Source organism: Callospermophilus lateralis, chromosome 8, assembly GCF_048772815.1.
Source record: "Callospermophilus lateralis isolate mCalLat2 chromosome 8, mCalLat2.hap1, whole genome shotgun sequence".
In the NCBI taxonomy this organism is placed as follows: domain Eukaryota; kingdom Metazoa; phylum Chordata; class Mammalia; order Rodentia; family Sciuridae; genus Callospermophilus; species Callospermophilus lateralis.
Window position 1 is genome coordinate 119,036,010 of NC_135312.1, and position 25,813 is coordinate 119,061,822.

The window sequence follows — 25,813 nt, forward strand, 5'->3', positions numbered from 1 at the left end:
AGGATCCTACCTGAGAAGGTTAGCCCATCCAGTGTATTCACTAATTCAGTTAGTTAACAATATGTTAGTGATTGCTGTTCTATCTGGCACCACTCCTGGCTCTGAGCCTTTTACTCAGAGTTAGCAGAGTAGTAACTTAGTATCTTTTTCTTTCTTCTACTCTTCATCCCCTTTGAAGACTCTTTTATCTTTATTTTACGTTTATCAATGTATGTGTGCATTGCTGCTCAGAATGTATACATATAAATTTTGACAAAGAATAAAGAAAATTGAAAATCCTAATACCCTTATCAGCAATGTGTTGTAGTAGTGAACAGCAAGTTAAATCAGAGTGGGGTTTCCTTCTAAATGATCCAAAACTCTGAGATTTATTCTACAGAGTAACAGAAGCACTTCCTAAAGGGAGACTAAATTGAACAATACTGTTCATTTTCTCTTTGCACAGCAACCCTGGCCAAGTTGGAATAATCCAGAAGGCCTACAATATTTGACCACTAAAATAAATACCAGGAGTCCATCCTCAGGGTATCCAAGAGTAACCCAGAGGTATACTTCCTCAGCTTTGCAAACGATGCTGATGAGAGTGAAAGCCACTATCTGGTGCAGAGCAGAACTGTACAAATAGCCAGGCAGACTGGGGGCAGATGGAAAAGTCTGCTGGCCAGTGAGGTGGGCAGGGAAGTCTGAATACAGAGGTTTGGATTACTGGTTATATAATGCATCCGAGCAAGTATGTCAATCAGCTTTCCATTATATAGTAATGGAAATACTGAGATAATCAACTTACAACAAGAAAAGCTTTATTTTGACTCCCACTTTTGGAGGTCTCAGTCCATGATGCTTTGGCCTGTAGAGAGGCAGCACACCACGGTGGGAGAATGTGGTAGAGCACTTCACCTCATAGCCAGGAAGCAAAAAGGAGAGGCAGGAAGAGACCAGTTTCCACAGTCCCCTTCAAGGGCATGTCCGGAAGCCCTCCCACTAGCCCCCTCTCTTAAAGGTCCCACCACCTCCCACGAGCACCAACTAGAAACCAAGCCCTCAACAAACAGGCCTGTGGGACATTCCAGATCTAATGTGTCGCAGTGGGCTTCTTCCTTCTGGTAGTAGAAATTAACTGGCGTCCATTTCACTTGAATTTCCCTGGTGGATTCTGTCCAGCTGAACAGCGTCTTTTCCTGTCTTACAGGGAGTGAAGTTGACGAGGCCACCAGTGTAACAGAGGAGGCGCCTTTGTGCAGCGGTGTAAATATGTACAGGATTGTACATACAAACAATTCTGAAGACTTGTACTTGTGAATGTTGCTTCGATGCATATTTTATTTTTTTACAGAAAAATATGATACACCTGTTCAAGTGCCTTAAAATGTGTTCAACGAGAGCGTCATCTCCAAAACATACTCTGTGGCTACTGCCAGGGGTGGTGCAGTATTTGGAGTTAGTGTTTTTCCCTAATGCCGAAAACAGTCATGGTAAGGGATGGAAAGCTAACGGGTTTCTCCTGCGCCACCTTTTGTGCAGTACCACTCCAGAAAGTTACTGTAATGTTGAAATGAGGTCACACCGTCAGGAAAATACCCTCTAATGACAGTGAAAACTTCCAAAGTCTTACTCGCACGTACTTTGATTCACTGCGTGATTCTTTTTTTCTACAACTGTGACATGTCTCTTCCTTATCAACTCAGCAGGGGTCATGGATCCAATAGATGCTGAAACGTAAGATAGCTCTGCATTCCTTGACATCGTTTTTTTTTTTAGACATTCCTTCAAATAGTTTCCACACAGAAATTCTTCAGTCCCATCAGAAGAGATTGTGGTGTTATATCTTAAATTTATTATAAGCTGCTTCAAAGAAAGGGCCTGATGTTTGAGTTATGTGTGAAGCACATGAAGTTTTGAGGTAAACTACAGGATTTCGGGGGTTTTAATTTATTGCGATATGTTTTGCCTCTTTTTTCCATAATTTCTTTCTCACCTGTTTCTCTACAACTTGCACGCTCATAACAGCCAAATGGGAGACACAAAAATGTTACCATTCGTTAGACAGCAGCAAAGAGATTATATTCACATTCCACAACTAAGCCCAAAATTCTTTTCCTGTTACACAGATGTGCTGACCCCTTACCAGATTGCCCCTTTTTGCTGAGAAGCAGCCTGTTACATCCTTGGATTAAGCACATCTATGGCATTTGAAACCATTTGTTAATGAGAATCTCCTTCTCAGATTTGATAAATGTTTGCAACATTTTTTAAGAAGTTAATGATTGTTATGAATAAATGAAAATATAAAGGTCATGGATGCAAACAAATGTTACATGTACACATTCTATCTAGCCAGATGGAAAGAAAGACACAGGAAATGCAAGACCATTCATTAACCAAAATACCAAGTAAATTATGCCCATGATTTAATAATGTAATCGAACTTCAGTTTTCAAAGGAATATTCAATATTTGCTTTTTTATGGCTGGAACAAGTTGAGATAGACTCAAATAGAGAATAAAGCAATATATTGAGTTAAGGGACCCTTTTTCTATGATTTCTACTTACCATTTTGTCTCATTTCTCTACATGTCCCTTCTGGATATGACAAATGACATTAGAATCCTGGGTCTCACTGAGGCCATGCTTAGCCGCAGCAGCTGTGGGTATAACCCAAAACAACAAAAATCATTCCTTCTAAACCTACCCAGTTCACCAGCAGTGTAATTGTGTCATTGTTACCACCAGGTCTCATCTTTTGTTACTTCTCTCTCATTCAGAAGTCACTGAAGTTTCAAGTTCTAAAGCCGGTGCCAGACCTGCAACAATCCATACTAAATGCACTGTGGTGTACACTGTTATCAAGAGTTACTATCTAAAACACCAGTAGTTTTGCTTGATATTATGGGTGCTTACCTAGGGAGCACAGAAAGGTTTTCCTGTTTTATTCCTATAAGCTTCTTGGAGTTCTAGAGTAAATGGAAATGTCTTGTCTGTCTCACTGTCTGAGCTATCATAAAAATCTTTCTCCCCTTTTATTTGAATACTGAATTTTTCCTTCAACCTACCTACCTCTATTGTCTAACACCTATAGTAGGTGTGATTATGGGATAAAATTCAACTGAAAATGTTATAACGTTTTATCTTTAAAAATGTGTTTTGTTTTCAAATAATCCTCTTTACATTGTGAATTTTGTGACTTTAGTGCTACATTTATGAAAATTTCTGTTTTACACAAATGCTGTAGCATATTTTTCCACAAAGAACAAAAAATAAAATCAAATTTTATTTTTAATTCATGCTTATCAGGATTTAATTATTCAGAGTTAAAAATATTTTATTATGTTTATGCACTGTCAAGCTGTTTAATGCAGTTGTTTCGTCCAAATGTATTTATGAAAGAAATACATTAGATTATATTTATGTTTAATCATTTTCCACCTGTGTTTTTTTAAATGCTTATGATTTTTAAGTAATGATAATGTTGATCTTTACACATGTTCTAAGTTTTAAAATTTTGTAGATTTTTAAAAATTCTTCTCTGTTCTGTTGAAAAGTAACACACCTCCAGTTAATGTTCCGTCTTTATGCTAAATACCAAATTTTTTCAAAAGAATGGCTAAGTAAATGAAGTGGATTATTTATGATGAATGGAAGATGAAAATAATTCTATGATTAAAGAAAGAGATGCTTGAGAAATCTTAAGAGAATCTGTGGCTTATTTTCAACCTGATTTCAAATGCCCTCCGACGCCTTCCGGGTGGTTTTTGGATTCTCTGGAGCACTGTGGCACCAGTTGTGGATAAATAGACGTGGCTTCAGAGTCTCCAGGCATCCAAACCCGTTCTGCCACCACAGCGTGATGTTAAAATTCAGAAGCAGCTCTTGCTCTTTCATTAGAGAGAGAGATTTTTCTCTGCATCAGAGTTGAGGACCAAAAGAGCGACACATGCAACAGAAAGGACAAAATTCAGGTGCCCTGAATGCCAGCCACCCTTGTCATTTTTTTGAGCACGAGGCAGGCGGAAACTTTAGCAAGCCCAGTGCCCAGTGCGTCTTCCAAGAGCAAGTTACCTTGTGTGGAGTTGCAAGCCTTTGTTTTCCTGTCCCTTCTGTCTTCTTGTCCTCTTTCCTGGGAGCCTGACAGAAACGTCACCTCCCCCCGGGAAGCTTTCTCCTTCCCAGCCATCTTCTGAAGCCCTTGCACATGCTGCATCCCTCTCTCCTCCACTGTGGAACGTCTCTGTTTCTTCTGTGCCTCACACAGTGCCTGGCTCAGAGTAATAAAAATTTCTAAAAATATGCATGGATTTTGCAAATTGTGAGACACAAGCCTTCCAAATTATGTGCTCTCTTCCCTACACAGAGATTATTACTAAGTTAGAAGGAAAACTGACCTTTTTGCCACTACTCCTCTCCAAGGAAAGCCAGGATGCTCTGCGTGGAGCTGTTCAGAGGAATGTGCTGCTTCCTGGCTGTGTACTACTACCTCTCCCCTGCGAGACCACAGGTGTGACACGCACACAACTTTCATCTCCCGTGCTTTGACAAAAGGATAAACTCTCAATAATTCAGGCTAAGTAATTATTTGATTCAGATCGAATCAGGTTAGTTTGATCTGAATTAGTGAGGACTTTATATACATAAAAAAATAAAGGCTTTCCTTATAAAAATTCTGACATACTACTAAGACTAGGTAAAAATTATCATGTTCATCTGTAGACAATAAACAAAAGGTCTTCTAAGACTTTTATTTTCTTTCATAAATCTTACACTCTAGGATAGTTTTTTTCTTTGTTTAAAGGAGAAGAAAAGGGCTGGGGTTGTAGCTCAGTGGTCAAGTGCTTGCCTTGCGTGCGTGAGGCACTGGGTTTGATCCTCAGCATCACATAAAAAATAAATAAATAAAACAAAGATATTGTGTCCATCTACAACTAAAAGAACTAAATGTTTAATAAATAAATAAATATTCTTACGGGCCCTGGAGTACTTGTCTTCAACCCAGTTATGAGGAACTCTGGCTTAGACACCAAGTGCTGTCACTTTAAGGGTTCATCGGTGCTGGAGTAGTTGTCAGTAATGCACATGAGGGCACTGAAGTCACAGGGCCATCCTGAACCACGATGGTCATCAGATGAGCCCACGTAGCCTTTCCCAGACCTCCACCCCCAGGGCACTCCCCCGCATCTCAAATCCCCCCGATGGTTCTCCGGGGTGCACTCAACCCACCCAGGCATGAAATTTGGCTCCCATCGCTGGTTTCTACAGAATTCTGGACATGCTAAATATTTGGGGTCATCCAAACTTAAAACTGAGCAGTACACATCCTGTTCTCACCACCTCCCAACCGCCCTGCCACCTAGAATTCCCACAGACCTCTCCTCCCCGTCAACCCCACCTCCCACCCTTTTCCAGGCTCCTCTTCTCTCTCTGTTCTTCCCTTCCCCCCAGCTCCCAAACAGACATTTAGCTGTCTTGTGTTCTCCTTCTGACTTCTTGGACCTGCCTCGGGGCCTACTTGCAACATCCAGGGAACGCTTTAAAAACGCCATCTTCCCTTGATGACTAGGTAACTGACAGAAGCTTCCTCATGTCCATTTCCTCTGGTTTAGACTGACTCCCATCCTCCCACCAGGCACTGACAGGGTTCCTGTGAGGACCCGTGTGCTTCCTGGACAAGACGCACCCAGAGAGCAGGAAGGAGAGGTAGGCGCAGGTGGCTCTCCAGGCACACTAGAGAGAGGTAGCCAATGTAACTGGGCCACGCACAGTGGACAAAATAAAAATGGTAAGTAGACATGTTTCCAAGTATGGGTAAGAGAGAGATACTCCTAAATGAAATATTTTTCATCTATGAGATCGACAAAAGTTTGAAATTTAATAATTTCCAAAAAGGGGCAGGGATAGGAGGACAGGGCACTCATGCCCTGGTAGTGGAACCCGAGCAAGATGGAATTTGCAGAAGGCTATTTAGCAATGTATATTCCTTTCTTTTTCTTTCTTTCTATTTTTTTTTAGCATCTCCTCAACCCAGTTCTTTCATTTCCAGAATCCACCTTGCAGAAAGTGCATAATGATCTAGCAATAACGTTTCAGAGCACTGATAAGGGCTGAAAGCACCACCCAAGTTCCCCGAAGCAGAAGATGTTTAGATAATCAATGGAATATCCTGAGAGAGTGTTTCTGAGCCATCAAAAGACCGAAGGGTAGATTACCTTGTAATAACAATATATTGTTGAGTAGGAGAAAAAAGTAAATTTTAGGAAAAATATTCATTTTTTTGATCTTTCCTCTCACATTTTGTCAAATATATGTTACAAATGTAAGGACCCTGTACAGTTTTAAAATGCTCGGAAAGATAATTATAACTAATATTTATTAATTTCTTTCTTTATGCCTGGTACTAATCCAAGCACTGTGCGTTATCTCATTTAATCCTTTCAACAGTGCTATGAGGTAGGTAGTGTTATTATCAGATGAGAAAAATTATCAAGGTGTAAGTGGCTGGCTTAGAGCCACAGAATGAATAAGTAGGACTATTTGAGCCACTATTAGACTATATCTAATGGTGGTTACAGGAATGCAGAGGAGATGTTTAATTTTACATTTTACTTTAGTCACACTTTGATGGAGTTGTAAGCATGAAACACCAAATGGAGCTACTACTTGGAGAAATACCATAATTCATGTCAGCCCTGGCCCATTTATCAAGCAGAATATCTCTTTTTGTAGAAGGAGAAGAGAGAAGAGGAGGAGGCAGCTGTCTGAAGATGGTAACTGAACTCAGGTAGGAAATGCCTGGCACGTACTTAGTAACCTGTATAAGTGGAGAGGTGATGGTGGTGGTGGTTTTTATCATCATCTTTCACTTATCTGTTACTTTTATAATTTATTTTTGGCAATTCTAAAATATTTGCTTTTCCCATCCCAAACCCCACCCCCAAAAAACAACCTTAGTAAGAACATGCTTTACATTAGAGGTGTTCATCCACTTGGACAAAAATGAACTACACAAATTCAACATCCACTAAGAGGTGATATAGAGAAGAAAAAGTAGAACCTTCTAGTAATAAAGACGCCAAATCACAGGCATGCAGTTCTGTTTATGAGATGATCAGAAGAACGGAAACCCCAGAAATTTGGGGGAGAGAATACTTCCCACACAGAACATGAAATTCATTCTTAAGCCATAATACACGTATGAAGATCTGAATTTGGTGTCAACATATCTTGTATACAGAGATATGATAAATTGTGGTATAAAGGTGTATTCAGAATTGTAAGGCAAAAATTTTTAAAAAGTTAACATGTATTCAGATGGATGCGGGGGATTTGCCATTGCAGGGGGCAGAGCTCCTGTTTGTAGCACCTGCCCATTTCTGAGGTGTAAATGCTCCAAGCTGGCCGATTTCAAGCAACATGCTGTTACTGAAGGTGGAGTTAGGAAGAGGTGTGTGCCCAGGATTGGCCCTCATGATCCCAGCATACCGCTGTGTTACAGCTACTAAATTCCTTACTCACAGTTTTCATTTAATTATTTCTTTGACCCTCAGAGGAGATGCGCCATTATTATCTGGGTTGCATTGGTAAGGAAGGAAACTAAGTCCAGAAAGGTAAGTAGTGAGTCCAACCTCACAACTCCTACAGTGGTGGAGCTGGGATTCAAACTCAGATTTTCCTGACTTTAGGAGCCCAGCGGGACCTAATCACCAAGCAGACTTCTTTCCAATCCCCAAGCCACATGGTCCTTGCAAGATTTATTTTCTCATGCTTGGAAATTCTGAAAAATAACAGTGATTTGGACCTCTACTTGAATTCTGCAACCAAGATTTTGATAAAGGCTGTTGCTCTTTCTTCGGGTGGAATCAAAAGCCCTAGAACCCAGAAATACCAGACAATGGGAAGGGAAGAACCTGGGGTTGGCGACATATGTACCAGGCCTCAGAGTCCACTGGTAGGGAAAGACACTAGAGCTGAAGAAATGGATCATTTCCTTGTCAAAGGCTGTTCCAAGCTTGGAATCCTTGCAGCCATGTTGACTGCTGCCACTGCTGGAAGCTCTAGACCTGATCCTGAGTGCTCACACCCAGCTCTTGTCAGGACCGTGTCCTGGGCTGGTTTTGCCAGCATGGCTAGAACTTATCTTTTCCGCCAATACCTACTTACCATGACTTCCAACCCCGTTATATCTCACATGTCGGGCATTCAACATGGACCCTGAGCAGCTACTCTATGTCCACACTGAGGAAGTCCTGGTCATGCTGAACCCAGGGCAAAGAGTTCACTCCTCTGCTCACAAAGCCAAAGTGACGACAGCACAGGGTTGTTACTAGGGTGGAATGAGAGAATCCCGACAACTAGCTTGTCACAGTGCCTGCCAGTTGATAAGGGCTCCATCAGTGGATGGGACCTGGGCAAACCGAATTGGATATATGGAATCATACCTGTATTGGCCAGGGTTGGATTCTATTCTGCATAACTTCTAATCTGTTACAGAGTCCATCAAATATCATTGATCAAGTCAGGAAGGGACCTGGGCAGGAGTCTATACCATGAGTTAATGAAGACTCTGGATTCTGAATCTTAAGATCCCTGACTTCCAACAGGCGTGCCCAGGAACACCCAGGGGAAGGACAGATGGAGAGGCCCTCCCAGCCCACCTCTGCCGCCTGGGCTTGTCTTTTCCTTCCTACTCCAAACATCCCCAGGAAGAAATGGTGCCCAGCTCTCCCTGAGTCTGGCGGAGAACCCTCTGATTACACAGAGCTGCCCTCTCTGATTCCATTAACCAATAGGAGATGTGTTCTCCCTTTGGGACCGGTTCCTGCAGCAGTCCATCCTCTCTACAGGCTGACCCTTGCACTCCAGCTGCACCCAGGCCAAAATGTCCCCTTTCTGCTCCATCAAGTGCATCGTAACAGGAGTGGCTGTCAGTCCCCTTCACAGACTCTTCAGTGTTACCAGCTCCAGGAATGTTCTCCCAGTGGGAACCTCCCTCAGAGAGTGACATAGTGTCAATCTTCTGTTGTAAACCAGCAAATCTATTGCCCTGAGCTCCTGTTTCCATCCGAAGCCTTCAAGAGCCTCCAACCCCACAGGCCCTGAATACTCAGTAATCTGAGGAAACTCAACAGCCCCTTCCCCCACACTCCATCCTCCCCAAACCGGCTTCCTCTGTTGGCATAGCAACCACGAACTTCACATCCCCTGCGGACTTCACATCCCACTTTTCATATTCCAATGGTCACCAGTTCTGTTGATTCCATCTGAACTGACCCCCACTGACCCCCTACCTCCCCAGCAGTCCACTGTCGCTGTTCGCTGTCTTTCTAACACCTTTCCTAGAATGTTCTTTCTGGCCACAACCCCTGCTGGCCAATCCATGAAACTGCTGACATTTTCAACCCTCTACCTTGGGCTGGGCCCTCTGCTACATGCTCCAATGCTTTAAATGATCTATCCCACCTAATCCTCACACCAATTTTTGACACTGATGTAATTATTCCTGTTTTACAGATTAGAAAATAGAGTCCCCATGAGACCAAGTCCCCAGTTCCGTGGCTTGTTAGTGGCAAAGCCCAGATTCCACTGGGTTTCAGGAGTGGTCCACTCCTGTGCTTCCCTCCACCTCTGTGCTACGGCTTAGCCTGGACTCCAGACCCCCAGACCCCCACCACCATGAGACCCCATGTGACACAGTCCTGGGTTTTCAACTATCTACTGAATTCCTCTACTGGCTCTTATGTCACTCATCAGATTGCACCAAATCATCTTTTTCCACTTCTCTCTCCCTCTAAATAATTCATTCCAATGGGGACCTTATTATGCTTATCTCTGTAACCCTGGTAATTAACAGAACACTTATCAGACAGGAGGAAACTCAATAAATGTTTATTGGATAATAAGGTAACCCTTGAGGTCTGCTCTCTGGGCTGTTTTTCTGGTTCTGGATAACAGATATCTTCAGATTGTAAAACACGATTCTGGAAGAGAGGCATGTAGCTCTCAATTATCATTCACTGAATGGGGGTCATGGTGCTAATCAATTTACTGATGCTCCAGAGAGGGTTTTTTTAATTATTAAAAAAAAATCAGTAGAAATAATGATGACAATTTCACCGCAGATTACTTGAGACCTAAAGAATCTCCTCCAGACCCATATCCCTTATGGCCTTGGCTGATCTGTAGTCATGCAAAGGTCCTGGGGAGGCTCAGCTTAAAAGGAGCATATGGCATGTGGATCAAGCAGGCCTTGCCCCTCTGCCTTCCATTTCCCATCCCCTGGGACACAAATGCATCCCCTGCTCACACAGGGACATCAACAACTTGGCCCCATGCTAAGTTAGGACCAAAATGCATCTGGATGAGAACACACAGGCAGATCCAAGAGAGATCTGGGCCAGGCACAAGGAGGCACGGGTGGCTGGTTACTGTAAAGGGAGCCCTACATCCGACCCCTCACCTCTGGGTCACAGGTTCAAATCCAGCCAGGCCTTGCCTGACAGAAAATCATTACCAACCCTGTGTCAGGCGATGTGACAGATGGGAAATGAGTTTCTGTCTCCATCCAGCAGGCACGTGTCCGCATCAGGCTTGGCACTAAGCAGCCCTCGCCTCCGTGGAGACAGAGTAGAAGTCCTGCAAAAGTAACCCCTTGTCAGGCAGGGCTCTGAGGTCAGGCCCAGACTGCATTTTGGCATTGCTGACGGCTCCCCGCACCCCCACCCCGTCTCACTCCTTTCACGAGCACTTTATTAATCAGTTGGTTTTCCTCTTCTCTGAAGGCCCTGTTTAACAAGCAGTTTGAAGTCACAGAACAGCGGGAAAAAACTGGGTTCTGCAGCATTGAAATAAGAGCAGCAAAAATCACCTCAGAAAACACTTTAGCTCAGCTCTAGATTGAGTTCACTCAAGTGCCTCAAATTCTTGAATATTTTTTCAATATATTTTTTAGTTGTATATGGACACAATACCTTTATTTTATTTTTATGTGGTGCTGAGGATTGAACCCAGGGCCCCCCATGTGCAAGGCAAGAGCTCTACCGCTGAGCCACACGCCCAGCCCTCACCCCCTCATATAACTTGGTCCTTCCTAGAGACACCCAAAGACCTGAAATAGGACTTGCTGACTGCGCTTTGGGGTGGCTCCCACAGGTGGATTGGACCCTTCACTCAATATAATTCCCCTCCCTGAAGGACAATCATTCAGAGTGAGGTAAGGGTGGTGTATTATCAGTCAGCTCTCTGTCACTGTGACAAAATACCTTATAAAGTCAACTTCAAGAAGGAAAGATTTATTTTGTTCATGGTTTCAGTTCATGGTCAGTGGGCTCCATTGCTTTTAGGTCCATCCCAAGACCAGAAAACAACATGGTGGAAGAACATGGTGGAGGGAAGCTGCTCACCTCATGGCAGCGAGGAAGGAGGAGGTTGGGGGTTAAGGGCCAGGGACAAGATATAGTCCCCAAGGACATTCCCTCAAGGACCCACTTCCTTTGACTAGGCCCCACCTCAGTTTCCACCACCTCCGTAGTGCATTCAGCCCTGACTCCATCACTGGATTAATCCATTGAAGAGGTCACAGCCCTCATGGTCCCTAAAGCCCCACCCCTGAGCATTGCTGCCCTGGGCACCAAGCCTTCCACATGTGAGCCTTTGAGGGACATTCCAGACGCAAACCATGACAGATGGCAGAGCATCAAACAACATCTGACTGCCTGTCTGGGAACCACTCATGCGGGAAGGGCCTGCCATTGGTGCCATCGGAAGCCCAGCCCAGGAATGTTCTCTCAGGGTGCGCGTCTCAGGCCCCTCCCTGGCACCACAAGGAGCCTACTCCTCTCAGCCCAGAGGAGTCTCAGTTGTGCGGGGTTTAGCCGGGTTCGACTTGGCTGGGCTGGGTTGCTTAGAATCTGTCCACATGGAGGACTCAGGGCAGGTCAGGCAGGACAGGACAGGGCAGGACAGGGTAGCTTTCTATGAAAACAAAAACTAAGGAACTCTCCAGATGAAGGTCACTGTGGACAGTTCCCTCCAGGATATTGTGTTAGTCAGCTTTCAGTTACTGTAATAAAAAAAAAAAAGAAAAAGAAAAAGAAAACATATCCTGAGATAAACCAGCTTATAAAGAGGAAAGGTTTCTTTGGGCCCAAGACTTGGAGATTTTCATCCATGGTTGGTCGGCTTCCTGCTTACGGGCCTCTGGCAACACATCTTTGTGGGTGTACGTGGCGGATGAGGCTTCTCACCGTATTGTGACCTAGAAGAGAAAAAGAGACAGGAGGGGTTGGGGTCCCAAAATCCCCTTAAGGGCATGCCCCCAGGGACCTAACTTCATCCTCTGAGTCCCCTCTTCCTGAAGGTTCTACCACTTCCCAAGTAACACCACAGACTGACGAGCAGGCCTTGAAGGACCTCTGGGGACGCTGACACAATTACGGCAGGCATATTATTTTCACCTCTCTTCTTTTCTCTCAGAGTCATCAAAGCCATCAGTCTAAACACACTTCAAGTTTGGAAAGACCATTCTTCCCTTCCTGTACACAGATAGGCCCTGCAACATCCTCCGAAGAGGACTCACCAAACACATACACACTGCACTTTTCTTAACACAGCCGAGTAGGAAGAACTCACCCACTGCAGGAATGTTCTGGAAAATGCAGAGCATGAGTCAACCTCACTCCGTGAGTATTTCCAGATCCCCTCCCCTTTCCTGGGCCATGAAACCTGACAGTGTACAATTTCAGGCTGGGCCCTTGGAGAACTTCATCGAAGGAGCTGTCCTGCTTTCTAACTCTTCCTGGGATTGCTGCAGAGTTGTCCCCAGTCCCCAGATCACTTGCTAAGTGAAGTGATAGTTTCCCAATTGGTAAGTTCAGCTGGCTTGTGGGAACCAGGCAGAGGTGTGCCATGGGACCTGCTGAGCAGACAGAAAACCAGGAAAGCCATGTCCTCTGTTTCCCTCCTGAGGAGAGCCACTTCCTCCTCCTTCCTCTATCCCTCCAGCCTGGTAGAATGGAACAAGTGCTCCCCTGACCGGGCTGGTCTCACACCTTACTTGCAGGAACTGGGGGGGAAAGCCCAGAGCACGGGGAGAGGCCTGAGAGCGCTCCCAGCAGCCCTTGCAGCAGGCCAGGCTTTGTTCCCGCCTCCCTCACATCACCGTCTTCTTACCACCCTCCTGGGAATTTCCTGAAGTCTCCCTGGTGTGCATTTCCTATTCTGCTCCCACTCTGGTGGACACAGTGGCTTTATCACACAATCACACACACCAGACGCTTTGAGTTTAGATTTCCTGCTGGGTCTGAACTTCGAGGGTGCAGATATTGCAGCACTGGTGTCCCTTCCGTGACAAAGGAGACAAGAGCAGGTTCCATGCTCCTGGGGAAAATTCAGCATGGCCCAGAGTGAACACTAGAAAGTTGGAGAGGCCACCTCCAGCTCGGGCACTTGGGGAACCACTGACGGGGGCCCCCTCTTTGCTCCTGCCTCTTTGACATTCTCTGCTGTGGGTACCTTAGAGTACAGGAGCCTCCTTTGCAGCCCTTTGTTTCTTCCAGGAGCCCTCACAGTCCTCCCTCAAATACAGAAACAGTGAACCTCCAGTGCCAATTTCCTGGAGTTGCTTCCCTGTTCATATGTGGGCAACCATAAAGGGGGTCAAGTTCCACAGAGAGGATGGCCCCTAAGAGGGGGGCAGGACAGTGAGGCAGGCTGCAGCCCGGGACACCTGGAGCAGCCCAGGACTTCCAGAAAGTGTTCCTGCGCCAAGAGAGGGCGCCCCCTGCTGGCCTAGCCCCAGCAGAGCTGCTCCTACTACTCCGGGAAACACCCACGTGGACAAATGGCCCCAGCCGCCTGGCGCTTCCTCCCCTCGCTGAGCTTCTAGAAGAATAAGAAACGGTTCCAAGTGAAGTCACAGGGCTTGCCTTGGCTTCGCAAGAGCCTGTTTTTAAGGACGAACAAGCAGCTGCATCTCGTGCACACCTGGCCCCCAGCTTGGCGCTGGCAGATGCTCTGGAAAATGTTACATGGAAGAAGTGAACCAGTTCCAGCCCAGCCCTCCCGCCAGGCTGCACGGGGGGGGGGGGGCATTCAAATACCCCTCCCTGAGCTTGGGGTCCCCTCCCTAAAGGGGGACGGCGGTGAAGACACCTATCTCACCGGCTGTTTCCAGGATGAAAGGAGGCCACCCCCTTGAAGGGATGGTGTAAAGTCTCCAGGGTGGCGCACGCCTGGATGGGAGGGTTGGCTGCTGGGTATCAAATATGATCCATAAATGGGTTTAGCGGCTAAAAGGCAGTTCTAACGGACCCCTGATACTCTTCTGCTCGTCGAGGAAGACATCTAAGTTGTAAGAATGATCTCTACCCCAGTCCCCACCCCCAAATGGAACTTTCTTCCTGAGTACCACAAATTAAAAATCACACTCACACATACACTCACACAGATGTTCTGAAAAAATAAGGAATAGTTCCGAGTAAAGGCAAAAAAATTTACTCTGAAATTTAGATGGGTTCTTTTATGTCTTTAAGGTTGTTTTTTTTAAGTATGTGTGGCATTCCATACATGTATGGATTTGTCAGGATGAGCCCAATTACTATCTGTAACTATAAAGCTCTAATTTAAAAAAAAAAAAAATTGTGTTTTCTTTCTTTCTTCCTAAATTGTGCTGTGTGCAAAACGGGGCGCGGGGTGGGGGCTGGCTCCACCGAGGTGCCCGCCTGGCAGCCCGGACCGGCCGGGCTTATTTACCCTGATTTACATGTGCAGCGAGAGCTCCCTGGCTGCCCGCCTGGGAGCCCTATTTTTAATTGTCTGACTCCCCGGCCGCCGCTCTGACCCTTCCTGGCTCTTTTCTGAGGATTTCCGGCCGTTGCTAGTTTGGGACGGAGAGCAGAAGCCCAGCCTTGGCGCAGGGGACCCCCGTGGATGCCGCACTCAACCAGAGGCCCCCAATCGGGACCTCGCGGCCTCTTCCCGGCGATCCGCCCGGTCCACCAGGGCCCGTGCGGAGAGGAGGGGTCTGGCGGCCACTCGCCCCCTCCACGGCGCGGGTCGCCAGCTGCATCCCACGTGGACAAAGGGACCGGGAGGGGGACAGCAGGTGCATTGACATCCCGGGCTTTCTTCTCTAGTTGAGCTTCTGGAAGAATGAGGAATGGTTCCAAGTAAAGGCAAAGACTTTACCCTAAAATTTAGATGGATTCTTTTCAGTTTTTCGAGTTGTTTTTTTTTTTTTTTTAACAGCACCATTTCCTAGACAGAGCCATAAAATATAGACATAAATATTTTCCAAGACTGCCCTCTAGTGGAAATCTGCGGGCAGTGGCACTCTTAGGAACAAGCTCCTCGGGATTCCAAACTTTGAATAAAAATAAGCAGAGTCTAGTGAGCCCTCCCTTCCCACGTGCCCTGCAAGCACAGCGCGTTTCCTCCACCGCCCAGAGAGCAGTCCTCTGCCTGGAAATGAAGGAGGCCTTAAGTCTTCAAAAAGAAATTGCGTTTTACCTTTAGAACTGGAAAGGGCAAGGAAGTGTATCCGCTGGGACAATGGAAGAGACCCGTGGGTGTATTCCTGCATCTGGGACAGGCCAAGCACTTTTATTTTGGCTAGGGAAGAAGCCAAGATTGCAAGAGCATCCAGCCCCAAAGGCCACACACACTGCTGGGTTTTCACCTTGGAGGATGTGGAACAATGAGTCATCTGTGCCTCTTCCTGCTCTTCCTGGCCAAGGTCAGCTTTCCCACTGGAACAGAGCAGCTTGGCCTGGTGCCCGAGCCGTCTGGAGCCTTTCAGTGAAGCTGAGCCCAGGGAGAGGGTGTGGTCCCCACCCTGCACCGCCCCAAGGGCCCCAGTTCAGGCGGTGAGACAGCCCTTGCCCTCATCATGAAACCTCACCCACGCTGCTGAGCTTGGCATGAAGGGCACCAGGTTGTGGAGGCCCGAGGAAATGTCCTATGCAAAGGCTCCCAGGCACAATTCCATGGGGAGGAAACTGGACTGGATTCTGACCAGGCTCATCCTTTTGATGAGCTTTCCAAAGATGATTCAATTTTATCTGTTTGGGCTGGTTCCGATACCTTGTAAACCTCCTGCTACTGGCAGTCATAAAACAGCTGCCGTGCATGTTTGTATTCACTTGACAAATACATGTTTAGCAGCTACTCTCTACCAGGCACTGTTCCAGACTCCCATCAGCAAGACAGACTAGGTATCTGATCTCATGGAAATTACAGTCTAGCAAGCAGACAGAGGATACACAAGTAAATGAATTCAGGTCCAGGGCAATGAAGAAAACTGACATTACAGTGAATAACAGGGGGATACCTACCTAGGTGAAGTATTCAATCAGGCCTCTCTATGAAGGTTTCATTTAACCACCTACTGTGTGCCATGTGCGGGGTTGAGGGTACAGAGTTGAAGAAAATGCATTCATGCTTTCAGAGAATGCAGAGCCCAAAGGTGAAATAGCATTTTTATAGGATTTCAAACAGCTGAGCCTTAAGATCTATTGCTCACAACAAATCTGCCAAATAAATCATATTGTCCCCATTTTATAGATGTGAAAACTGAGTTTAAGGAATGTGAAAGTATGTACTAAAATGGTTATGTTCGTCTACAGAGCCATCAGGTTTTGAATTAAGCGCTGTCTTACTCCCAAACATTTTATTTCTTGTTTTCCTAAGCCATGTAACTTGGTAGAAATGAGGTGGAAGGGGACAAACTCTGAAATTTCAACATCTCTGAGCCCAAAGGCTGTCTACAGGTGCGCTTCCCTGTCTTGAGCGGGTTGGTAGTACACTACTCCACCTGGTTCTCAACAAGTGGCTGAAGGGCCCTTGCTGGGCTGCAGAGCAAGCAAAGTAACTTCATCTATCAAGTCTACACTCAAGGTCCCTCTTTAGCTTCCTTTCGTGACACATCTCTCATGCAGCAGCCAAGGGGACAAATCTCCTGACTCCAGCAAAAGGACACTTTCTACTTATGCAAAACTCATCCCTGACCCTACCCTGAGCAGGAGCAAGAAGGAAGGAAAAGCCACCAGCTGTGACCTTTGATTCTTCCTCAGCCACCAGTGGAGAAAGATAACAACCCACAGCAGGCTATGTACAGACGGCAGCAGGACGGCTTGAGTCTCCTCGCGTCCCAGAGCCTTGTGGTCACATCCTTAAGCCCAGAGAAGCAAGGAGGATGATTGGGTTAACTTCTTCAGTGACAGGTTGTTGATTTGGTGGCAACCAAAAAACCTGGCTCTAGAGAGAAGAGGTAATCAGATCAGTAGTGTGCAGCCCGGATCCTCAGTCCCTGAGGACTTAAGGGGTATTTTGGAGGAGGGGTGACAAGAAAGAGGTAAAGGAGAGGTCAGAGAGCAGGGCTTCCCTCCCATCCAAAGTAACAGTGCTTGGATCTGACTTCTGTCGTGGGCTTCCATGAACAGCAGATTCCTTTTGGAGAAAAGGCTTCCAATACTTGGAGGAGAGGGAAGGAGTGGGTTGGGAGCTGGGGGAGTAATCACCCTTAGCTTAGTGGTGGCTCTAGAGATGGTTTGAAATCAAATAATATTGCCACCTGCATGGGCTCAAGCCTCACTTCCCCTTGTACCCTCAACTGCCAGCTCGAACCCTGTCATGTGGTAGGTGCTCTATCGGGGTTTGCCTAAGGGACCCCAATTATTTTGGGCTCCATTTAAGTCTCCACCTTAGGATTTGCTCAGCCTAAAGCTTCTCTTCTTATTCCTTTATTTCTCGAAGTCCGGCATCTCCAAGTCAGCGTTGACTGACACAGCAAAGGATTTCCTCCAGGAGGGACCTGGACAGAGATCCATGCTACCTTCCTGGGGCCATTTCTGCAGTTGCTGGCTGCACAGGTACAAGTTCTCCTTTCCATCAACAAGAGCTGAGGGCATGGTGTGTGTCTACTCACACTGGAACAACCAGGGACCCATGTGTGCCTGACGGCATGGCACTTGGAAGCCAGAGAGGTGACTCTCCTCCACAGGTGTGCTGAATGGCCTAATTAATATTGTTTCCATCACAGAAAAGTTTCGTCTATTATTTTTTCCTAGCAGAAATTGAATCTGTATTCAATTTCTATCTAGTACAGTGTCTGGCATATAATAGAAGATAATTCAATTTCTACTCTGTGTTGGACGCTAGATTCTAGGGATATAGCAGAAAAAAAAAAAAAAACATAGAAGTCCTGCCCTTATCAATTTTATATTCATTAGAAGCCAAGCAGTGATTCTCAGCTTGGCTACACATAAGAATCACCCATATTTAAAATATGGATGTAGACTCCATTCTCATAACGTCTGATTTAGTTGCACTGGGCCTCTGATATCACAGTTTATATTGGGAGGATGTGGAGTCAGATGAGGGAGTTTCTAAGGCTCTGTGGACAAGATTCTGTTCTTTCTAATTGTGCAAATGACCAATCTCCCTCCTGGCTCACTCACTGAAGTTGAATCTTTCCTCTGTGTATTAGTCAGCTTTCTATTACTATAACAAATATCTTGGATAAAGTGACTTTAAAAGAAGAAAGGTTTATTTTAGTTCCCAATTTTAGAGATTTCAGTCCATGATTTGTTAGCCCCCTTTGCTTTTGGACCAGTACAGGCAGCACAGCAAAGCAGGGACATGTGGTGAGACCAGCTTCTCATCTCCTAGCCACCAGGAAGCAAAGAGGGAGAAAGAAAGGGCTGAGATTCCACTGTTGCCATTGAGAGTTCTCCCCAAAGACCTAAGACCACCCACCAGGCCCCATCTCTAAAACTTTCCACCACATTCCACCAGCACCAAGCTTAGCACCAAACCTTTAACACATGGTCCTTTGGGGACTTTCAAATTCCAGACTACAGCATGGTAGGGCCAGGCTGAGGAGAGAAGGAGGGGAAGTATATTGCTTGTTTTTTGTTTTTTTCTACAATTTCACTATGGCTTCATGTCTTACTTTTATTGACTTCTTTTCCCACATCAGGGCATTTTTTCTTCTGAAAGTCAGACTTTGCCAATTGAGGTCAAGCAATCTGGACTTCAAAGATGTTCAGTCTCTGCCTTCAACCTCCCTGGGCTTCTAATCAGTTGTCTTTGACTTTTCGCCATCTCATTTACTTCCTTGGCTTTGTTGCCTGATCAGTAGCTTCTTCGTTTTCTTTTTGGTTCTGATAGATAGCAGTGACCTGTGAGCAGGAATAAAGGACATTTCTCCTTCTAAGGCCTTCTGATATCACCCAGCATCTCTCTCTCTCTCTCTTTGATCCTCCTCCTCATTTTTTTTTCCTTTTCTTTTTCTGCAGTGCTGAGGATTGAACCCACGGCTTTGCAGATGCTAGGCCAGTGCTCTGCCACTGACCTAAGTCCTCAGCCTTCCTTCTTTTTTTAATTTTGAGACAGAGTCTTGCTAAGTTGCTCAGGCTGGCCTTGAACTTGTGATCCTCCTGTCTCAGCTAAGCAGCTGGGATTACAAAACTGTGCCACTGCATCTGGACGCCCCCCCTCACCACTTTACACCCCCAGATCTATCGTTTATCCCACTCCAACTCTATTCTTCAAGCTGCTCCTAGACTTTTCTGCCATAATGCCCTTGGGCAGAGAGAGGGTGGCCTTTCATTAAGCTTCTGGAGGTAGAAATTGAACTTTCTGAAATTCACACCATTTTCACGTGTGTCTGCCCGAGAAGCAGACACAATATCAACGAGCATTAAAGACAGGAAGAAAAAAAAAGATTTTTGTTTGTTTGTTTGTTTAATATAAAAAGGAGTTGATTTTCAGTCCCAGAATAGTCTGGGCAAGCAGGGACTCAGCTTAATCAGAGGGCTTGGGCTTACATGTGCCCTACAAATAATAATAATAATAACATAATAGTACTAATGCTTGTGGTACATTTGGAGCTTGAAATGATCAGTGACATTTCCCCTGATGAGGTTAAACAGCCTGGCTCATGGGGCTGCACATTTGCATAATAAAGATCAGAAGTCACTGCCTTCTACATTTCTCTCAGCACCAGCCACCCGGTGTCCTTGATTCTGGGACACCACATCCTAATGTACTTCCATACGCGGTCCTGTGCAGTGATTCTAATCTTTGGCTTGCATGTGCAATGTCAGCTTTTTATTTTTTATTTTTCCTGGTCTGGGAGAACAACAAATTATGTTTCTAAACGAGAAGGTGCTGTCTGTAATGGATAATATAATCTGAAAGCGCAGAGGCAACATCTGTGACCCATGGTGCTAACCTAGCAAGCGCTAGTCTATTTTTCCAGCCTATCAGTTGATAGGAACGCATCACTTTAGATATAATAATTAATCATTAGTCAAAATGGATATCCCCATTGGTTCCTTGACTCTCAGACAACCCTGCCTTGCCTGTCTATAAATCAGGGAAATACATTCTTTAATATCCAATGGAATATATTTCCAGGCAGTCTCTCCCTTCTATAAAGAAACAAAACACTTTACGCAGAACATCTGTCATCAGCTGAGAGGGGAAGATGCTCCCAAGGTGCCATTTGAAGGAAAGAAAATGTGGAGCCCAGAGAAAAGGAGTAGTGAATTCAAGATGGTGGCTGTAAAGCACTGAGAAGCATCTTGCAGTGGTGAGCGCTTAGCTGGCTAGAACGGTAATGGCAATCAGCACCTTCCCCATGCTGGTCCTTGGGGCCCTCTTCCCTTTGTTCTCTCTTCCTTTTAGCTTCTGCTGGACTCTGTCCTAGCCTGGTAGGTCACACCCTAGCCTGGCTCATTTTTTTCCTTGGTGCTAGTCCCTCTCTGGATCCACAGGAATATTTATAACACCCAATGCGCTCCCAGAAAATAAATGAGCTGCCAAGTACGGTGGAAAGGAAAGTTGATTTGGGCGTCAGGATGGATGGAGGGAATCTGAGGATTACTCCAGACTAACTTGTTTGACTGTGACCTCTGGGGGCCAGGTTCATCAAAGAAGGTGTCCTTAGTGTCCTCTCAGGCTGTGCCTGTTGAGGCCCCAAATTTCAGTGCCTCAGGGAAGATGAAAGAGAAGATGGGCAAAGAAGGAGAAGATGTCCCCTAATTTTGACTAGAACATTCATTTTCATTGTTTTTGCCTGCGACATTTTTTAAAATTCACAAAGCACCCAGTCGGATAGTCTTTAAAGCCTCTCTCTCTATCCAGTCCTAGCCACTTCATCCCTGACTGTGGGAATGACTTGGGAAATGCCACTTCATTTGGAACCTGTAATTGCATCTCTTAGTTACTAGGCCAGTGTTCCCAGAGAGGAGGTTTGCCTCCAGGGGACATTTGGCAAAGTCTGGAGACACTTTTGGTTGTTTTAAGTGGGGAGGAGGGAGATACTGGCGTTACTGGGTGGAGGCCAGAGACGCTGCCAAACATCTTACAAAGCACAGACAATGACTCAACCCCAAATGTTGATTGTGTGGATGTTGAAAAACCCCCGTACAAACTGTAAACTGAAGAAGACATGCTAACAGAGGAGCTTCTGATTGGGGAAGACCCCCTGCAACTTTTTTTTTTTTTTTAAGCCCTGGGTCATTGGGAGGTTAAGTCTAATCTCCCCTCCTCCCTGGAGACTTGGATCTGAGACACAAGACCCAAGACAGATGCCCATAGTTTACCTCTAGGGAGAGAATTCGCTTTGCCCGGTTCCCAAGACCTGGAGCTGCTCAAGATGCTACCTCGTCAGCTTTACTCTACACAAAGAGCTGGTGAAAGTACCATGAATATTGAACTCCTTGTTCCCTCATTAACAAAAGATTTATTATCTATGATTTTCGATTATTTATGGATTATGTACGGACCAGGAATGATACAAGGAACTATGAACTGAGATCTAACAGTGAATGAAACAAAGTCTGTGCGAGCATCCAAGTCTGGGATTTCTGGAAAGCCGAAAATAAAAACCATAGCTCCATGACTCAGTGGGTAGTCACGGCTATCCACGCCCCACAGCAGGGTCGGGGCTTTGGAGTGGGAAGAGGTGGCGATGGTCTAGTGAGGCAGCATGGGAGCAGGGTTCCGAAGCCTTGTGGATGTCTGGGGGTAGAGTTCCAGACCACAAGGACAGCGAGAGCCAAGGGATGAGTGGAGCTCCTTGGGGTGTCCCTGGCAACCCAGAGACTGTGCTGGAGCCAGGAACAACGGGTAATGCTGGAAGGCCACGTCTCCCAGGACCTGGTCACCCCCAGCAGATGTTGAACTCTTACCCTGAAAGAGATGGAAAGCCTTTAGAGAAGTCAGAAATAGTGTGACATAAACCGATTCATGTTTTTCATGTTTTTTGTTTGTTTGTTTGTTGTTTTGTTTCTTAAAGCTCCAAAGGCCTTTGAAGACTGAAGTTGCCTTCCCTGGGACCAGGAGTCTCTAAATGTTGACATTTTCTTTTTGCATATAAAGAACCTATGAACAGCCAAAACATTAGCATTCCTTTTATTACAAAGTTCCTCCTGATAGTCTAACCCAGAGATGGCTATGGCTGATTTTGCAAAATGCTTTGGAATATCTTAAGAAGAATGGAGCAGCGTTCAAGTTTAATAAGACGAATTAATGCAGACTCATCTCACTTGAGTAAAAGAAATTTCTAGCTGTGCACTACTTGTAGAAGAGGGATAGGTCAGAGTGAAATAAGAATTTTAAATTCTGCATTCCAGAAAGACTGCAATCCATAATTAACACGGGAAGTTCAAGACAGAAAGAGGGTCTGACCATCGTTTGTTAATTTATTCAGAAATTGCCAGCTCTTCCCAGACAACGTTTCAAACAAATCCTGACACTTGTTTAAATATTTGTTGACTTGATGACCTTTGTTTTGTTTTGGTTTGGTTGTTGTCATTATCGTTGTTAATTAATTTTTTAAAAATAAAACAAACATTGTAACAGCAAATAAATGTTGACAGCTTCAACTGTGAGCAACTCAACCAAGCTATGCCTAGGTGTTCAGTGGTGATTTACCAAAATTGTATCTGTGGGGAAAAAATTCATTGGCAATATCAGAAATAGGCTCTGAATGTACAAGGGTTAAGGCCCATTCTAATCCCTGACCTGTGGTTATTAAATTAGTGCAATAGGTGTAAAAACATCTGCATACGATACAGAATTTTTAGCAATTGTTTTCCCTCAAATATGTGTTTAGTCTCAAACCCCTTTCCTTCAAGAAGAGGATGGCTGAAGGATTCTATAGCTGTGCTTACAAAACAAACAAGCAAAAAAGTTATTTTAAGATATTGCATTTGAGTCCTTTGCCTCTTTTAAACTTTTAATGGCTTTGTGATTTAGTAACAGCCTTCAGATGAAGTTAACACTTCCTACTCACTCCCTTGGGGCTGCTCTTAAGCCAGGCTTCGGGGGACCTTGAAGAACACAGTGACAGAGGTGTTTGATGTGGCTGGACTGTGTGGCTATGCTTCAGTCACCTTTGCCAAGACAGTGGAGTCAAAATGTCGCAGCAAACATATCTGATACATGGCAGGAATTGTAGCCAGTGGCTACCATGGCAACTGGTTCCACACTACCCCTCAAGTTGCAGGAAAGTGGGGTGGGGGTGGGGTGGGAGTTGCCATAGCAAGGGAATGACAGTTGTCTGTGGTCACAGAATTCTCTCTAAATGAGCAAGATTTAAGGACAATATTGAAGCTGCAGGATGACATTAATAGCAATGGCATGTCAGATTTGTTAGCTATGGGTAGACAGCCAAGTGTGCAAGCATTTAATACTTACATCAACCAAAAGAATGATCTTGATTCCCTTTTCTCTGATGAGGAAGCCAAGGCTCAGAGGTCTACCTTGTCTTTCTGCAGAACTTCACTCTTTTGCCTGAGCCAGAACCCACCAGGAGAAGAGAAAACCCCTGAGCCTGGAGTCAGAGAGTTCTCTCAACTGCTTTGATGCTCTTCAGGGGAGGCGACTGAGGGCATCCACCTGGGATAGACAGCCCTCCTTCTACTCTCAGGTGAACCCCAGAGCAGGTCAGGGTCTAACCAGAACTAGTGGTGAATTAAAGATGGTTGCATATCCTTTGACAACTCACCGTCAAAAAGGTGAAATTGACTGATCTTCAATGGAGGCTGGTCTGGTGACTTGCTCTGACTAGCAGAGAGAAGCAGAAGTGAAACCAAGGTGAGGTCCTGCGAGATCTTCGGGTCATATGTTCCTGGAACTCTCCCTCTGCAGGCAGCGTGGTGTAAGAAGCCACACACACAAAAAGAGCCAGATGGCTTCCCATTTTCAGCAACAACCCAGGCAACAGCCAAGACCACCTGCCAGCCAGGTGAGCCATATCCAGATGTCCCAGCCCCTTAGCAACTCAAGAGCATCAGAAAGGCCCAGCTGAGCCCAGGTAACTCCAGAATCAGGAAAGAGAAAAAATGGTGGTGGTAGAGTTTGTTTTAAACCACTAAGTTTTAGGATAATTTGTTCTACATCAATAACTAACAGGTTAACATAAGAAAATTGCCCCTTGGACCTGAAGCTCTTGAAGGTGATGTGGCCGGATGACCAATGAGCTCCATATTTGCATCCTGGGAGGAAGGTCATCTTTTAGGAGGGTTGGGTATAAAGGAGGGCTATCTGTGCCCCCACTGTGGGACAGCACATGTGTTTTCTTTCCAGAGCATTCCTAGAACATGCTCATTCATGAACACACAGATTACCAACCAGTGCCTCAGGATTGAAGCTGGGGACAGAGCTGCCCAGTCCAGGGTACAGGAGGAGCTATGCCCATTGAGCTCAAGTAGGCTGTTGAGATAGCTGGAGCTGTGAATTTGTACACTCTCAGTCTTTTTAAGAAAATGTTTTTTTGTGGTTGAATTGGGGTGTCATGAATGGCTTGCTGTCCTTGGAAAGTTACTGAATTCATCACTTATTAAATTATCGTGAGGACCAAATGTGAAAAACCTATGCTAATTTACCAGTATCCTACCTCTCTGAAATAGGTGCAAGATAACTAAATATCCTTTCCGAATTTCTGGTGGTGTTTGTTTCCATATTAAAATGCATGATGACTCTAATCGAGTTCTCTCAGGAGAGGCTCTTAATTCAACTAATGTATTAGTTGAACGTGTTTAAGAATTCTAGTCAACCCTAATGTTTTGACACTATTTAGATCCCCGGAACCATTGCTAAGTCAAAGGGAATTTCATAAAGAGAGGAGATCAGATGGACAGTGTCCGTCCATGAAGGTTTCTTTCTGACATCCCCTGAGAAAAAAGGTAACAGCTGTTCTTCAAACTCTGCTGGTAATATATGTATTTTTTTCCCAGCCTCACCTTTGGCAAAGGCAAGATGTCTGGTACTTGTGGAGAAACACAAGTTTTTCCACCAAGTGTGAATGGTTGGGAAGTCCCAGATCCATTTACACCTGATAGGGAGGCTCCTGCCCTGCTCTGGGGCTTATGTTTTTCCAAAGATGTCTTCAACCAGACTCTCTAAACGTTCTTGCTTTGGACTGATTTCTATGGCAGATTTGCCAGACTGCTGAGTTTTCAGCAGACCCAATATACTCCCATTGACCTAAGCAACTGAACAGAGTTCCAACTTGGTCTTTTTTGAGCCCCAGTTTCGAAAAGTACGCTTCTAGGGTGGTTTAGAGAGGAAAGAGAGGGCTGCAGTTCTTTTTTATTGCAAAAGCCACAAACCCAACATCACTTCTTTTCAAAGAGTTAGAGGAGATGAGGCTGAGACAGTGAGGAGGGACAGAATTTCTATTCCAGCGGGTTCCTCGGGGCAGCAGAGGAAGCTTGGTGGCCACAGGAGTCTAGTTAATGAGCAGGTTATACAATATTCATTGTGTCGAGTTTAACTCTTCAAACAGAACGTCTAATTGCAAAAAGGAAAAAAAAGA

At 45.2% G+C, this 25,813-nt stretch overlaps 1 protein-coding gene across 1 annotated transcript in view; it reads left to right on the plus strand.

The window, feature by feature from the left end:
* Positions 1-3,240, plus strand: part of Slc10a7 (solute carrier family 10 member 7) — a 240,798-nt gene extending 237,558 nt beyond the window's left edge. Inside the window, exon 12 of the mRNA XM_076864330.2 lies at positions 1,190-3,240. Within this exon, the coding sequence (XP_076720445.1) occupies positions 1,190-1,219 (30 nt within the window). The 3' untranslated portion in view covers positions 1,220-3,240. The remainder of the gene's footprint in view (positions 1-1,189) is intronic.
* Positions 3,241-25,813: the final 22,573 nt, after the last annotated feature.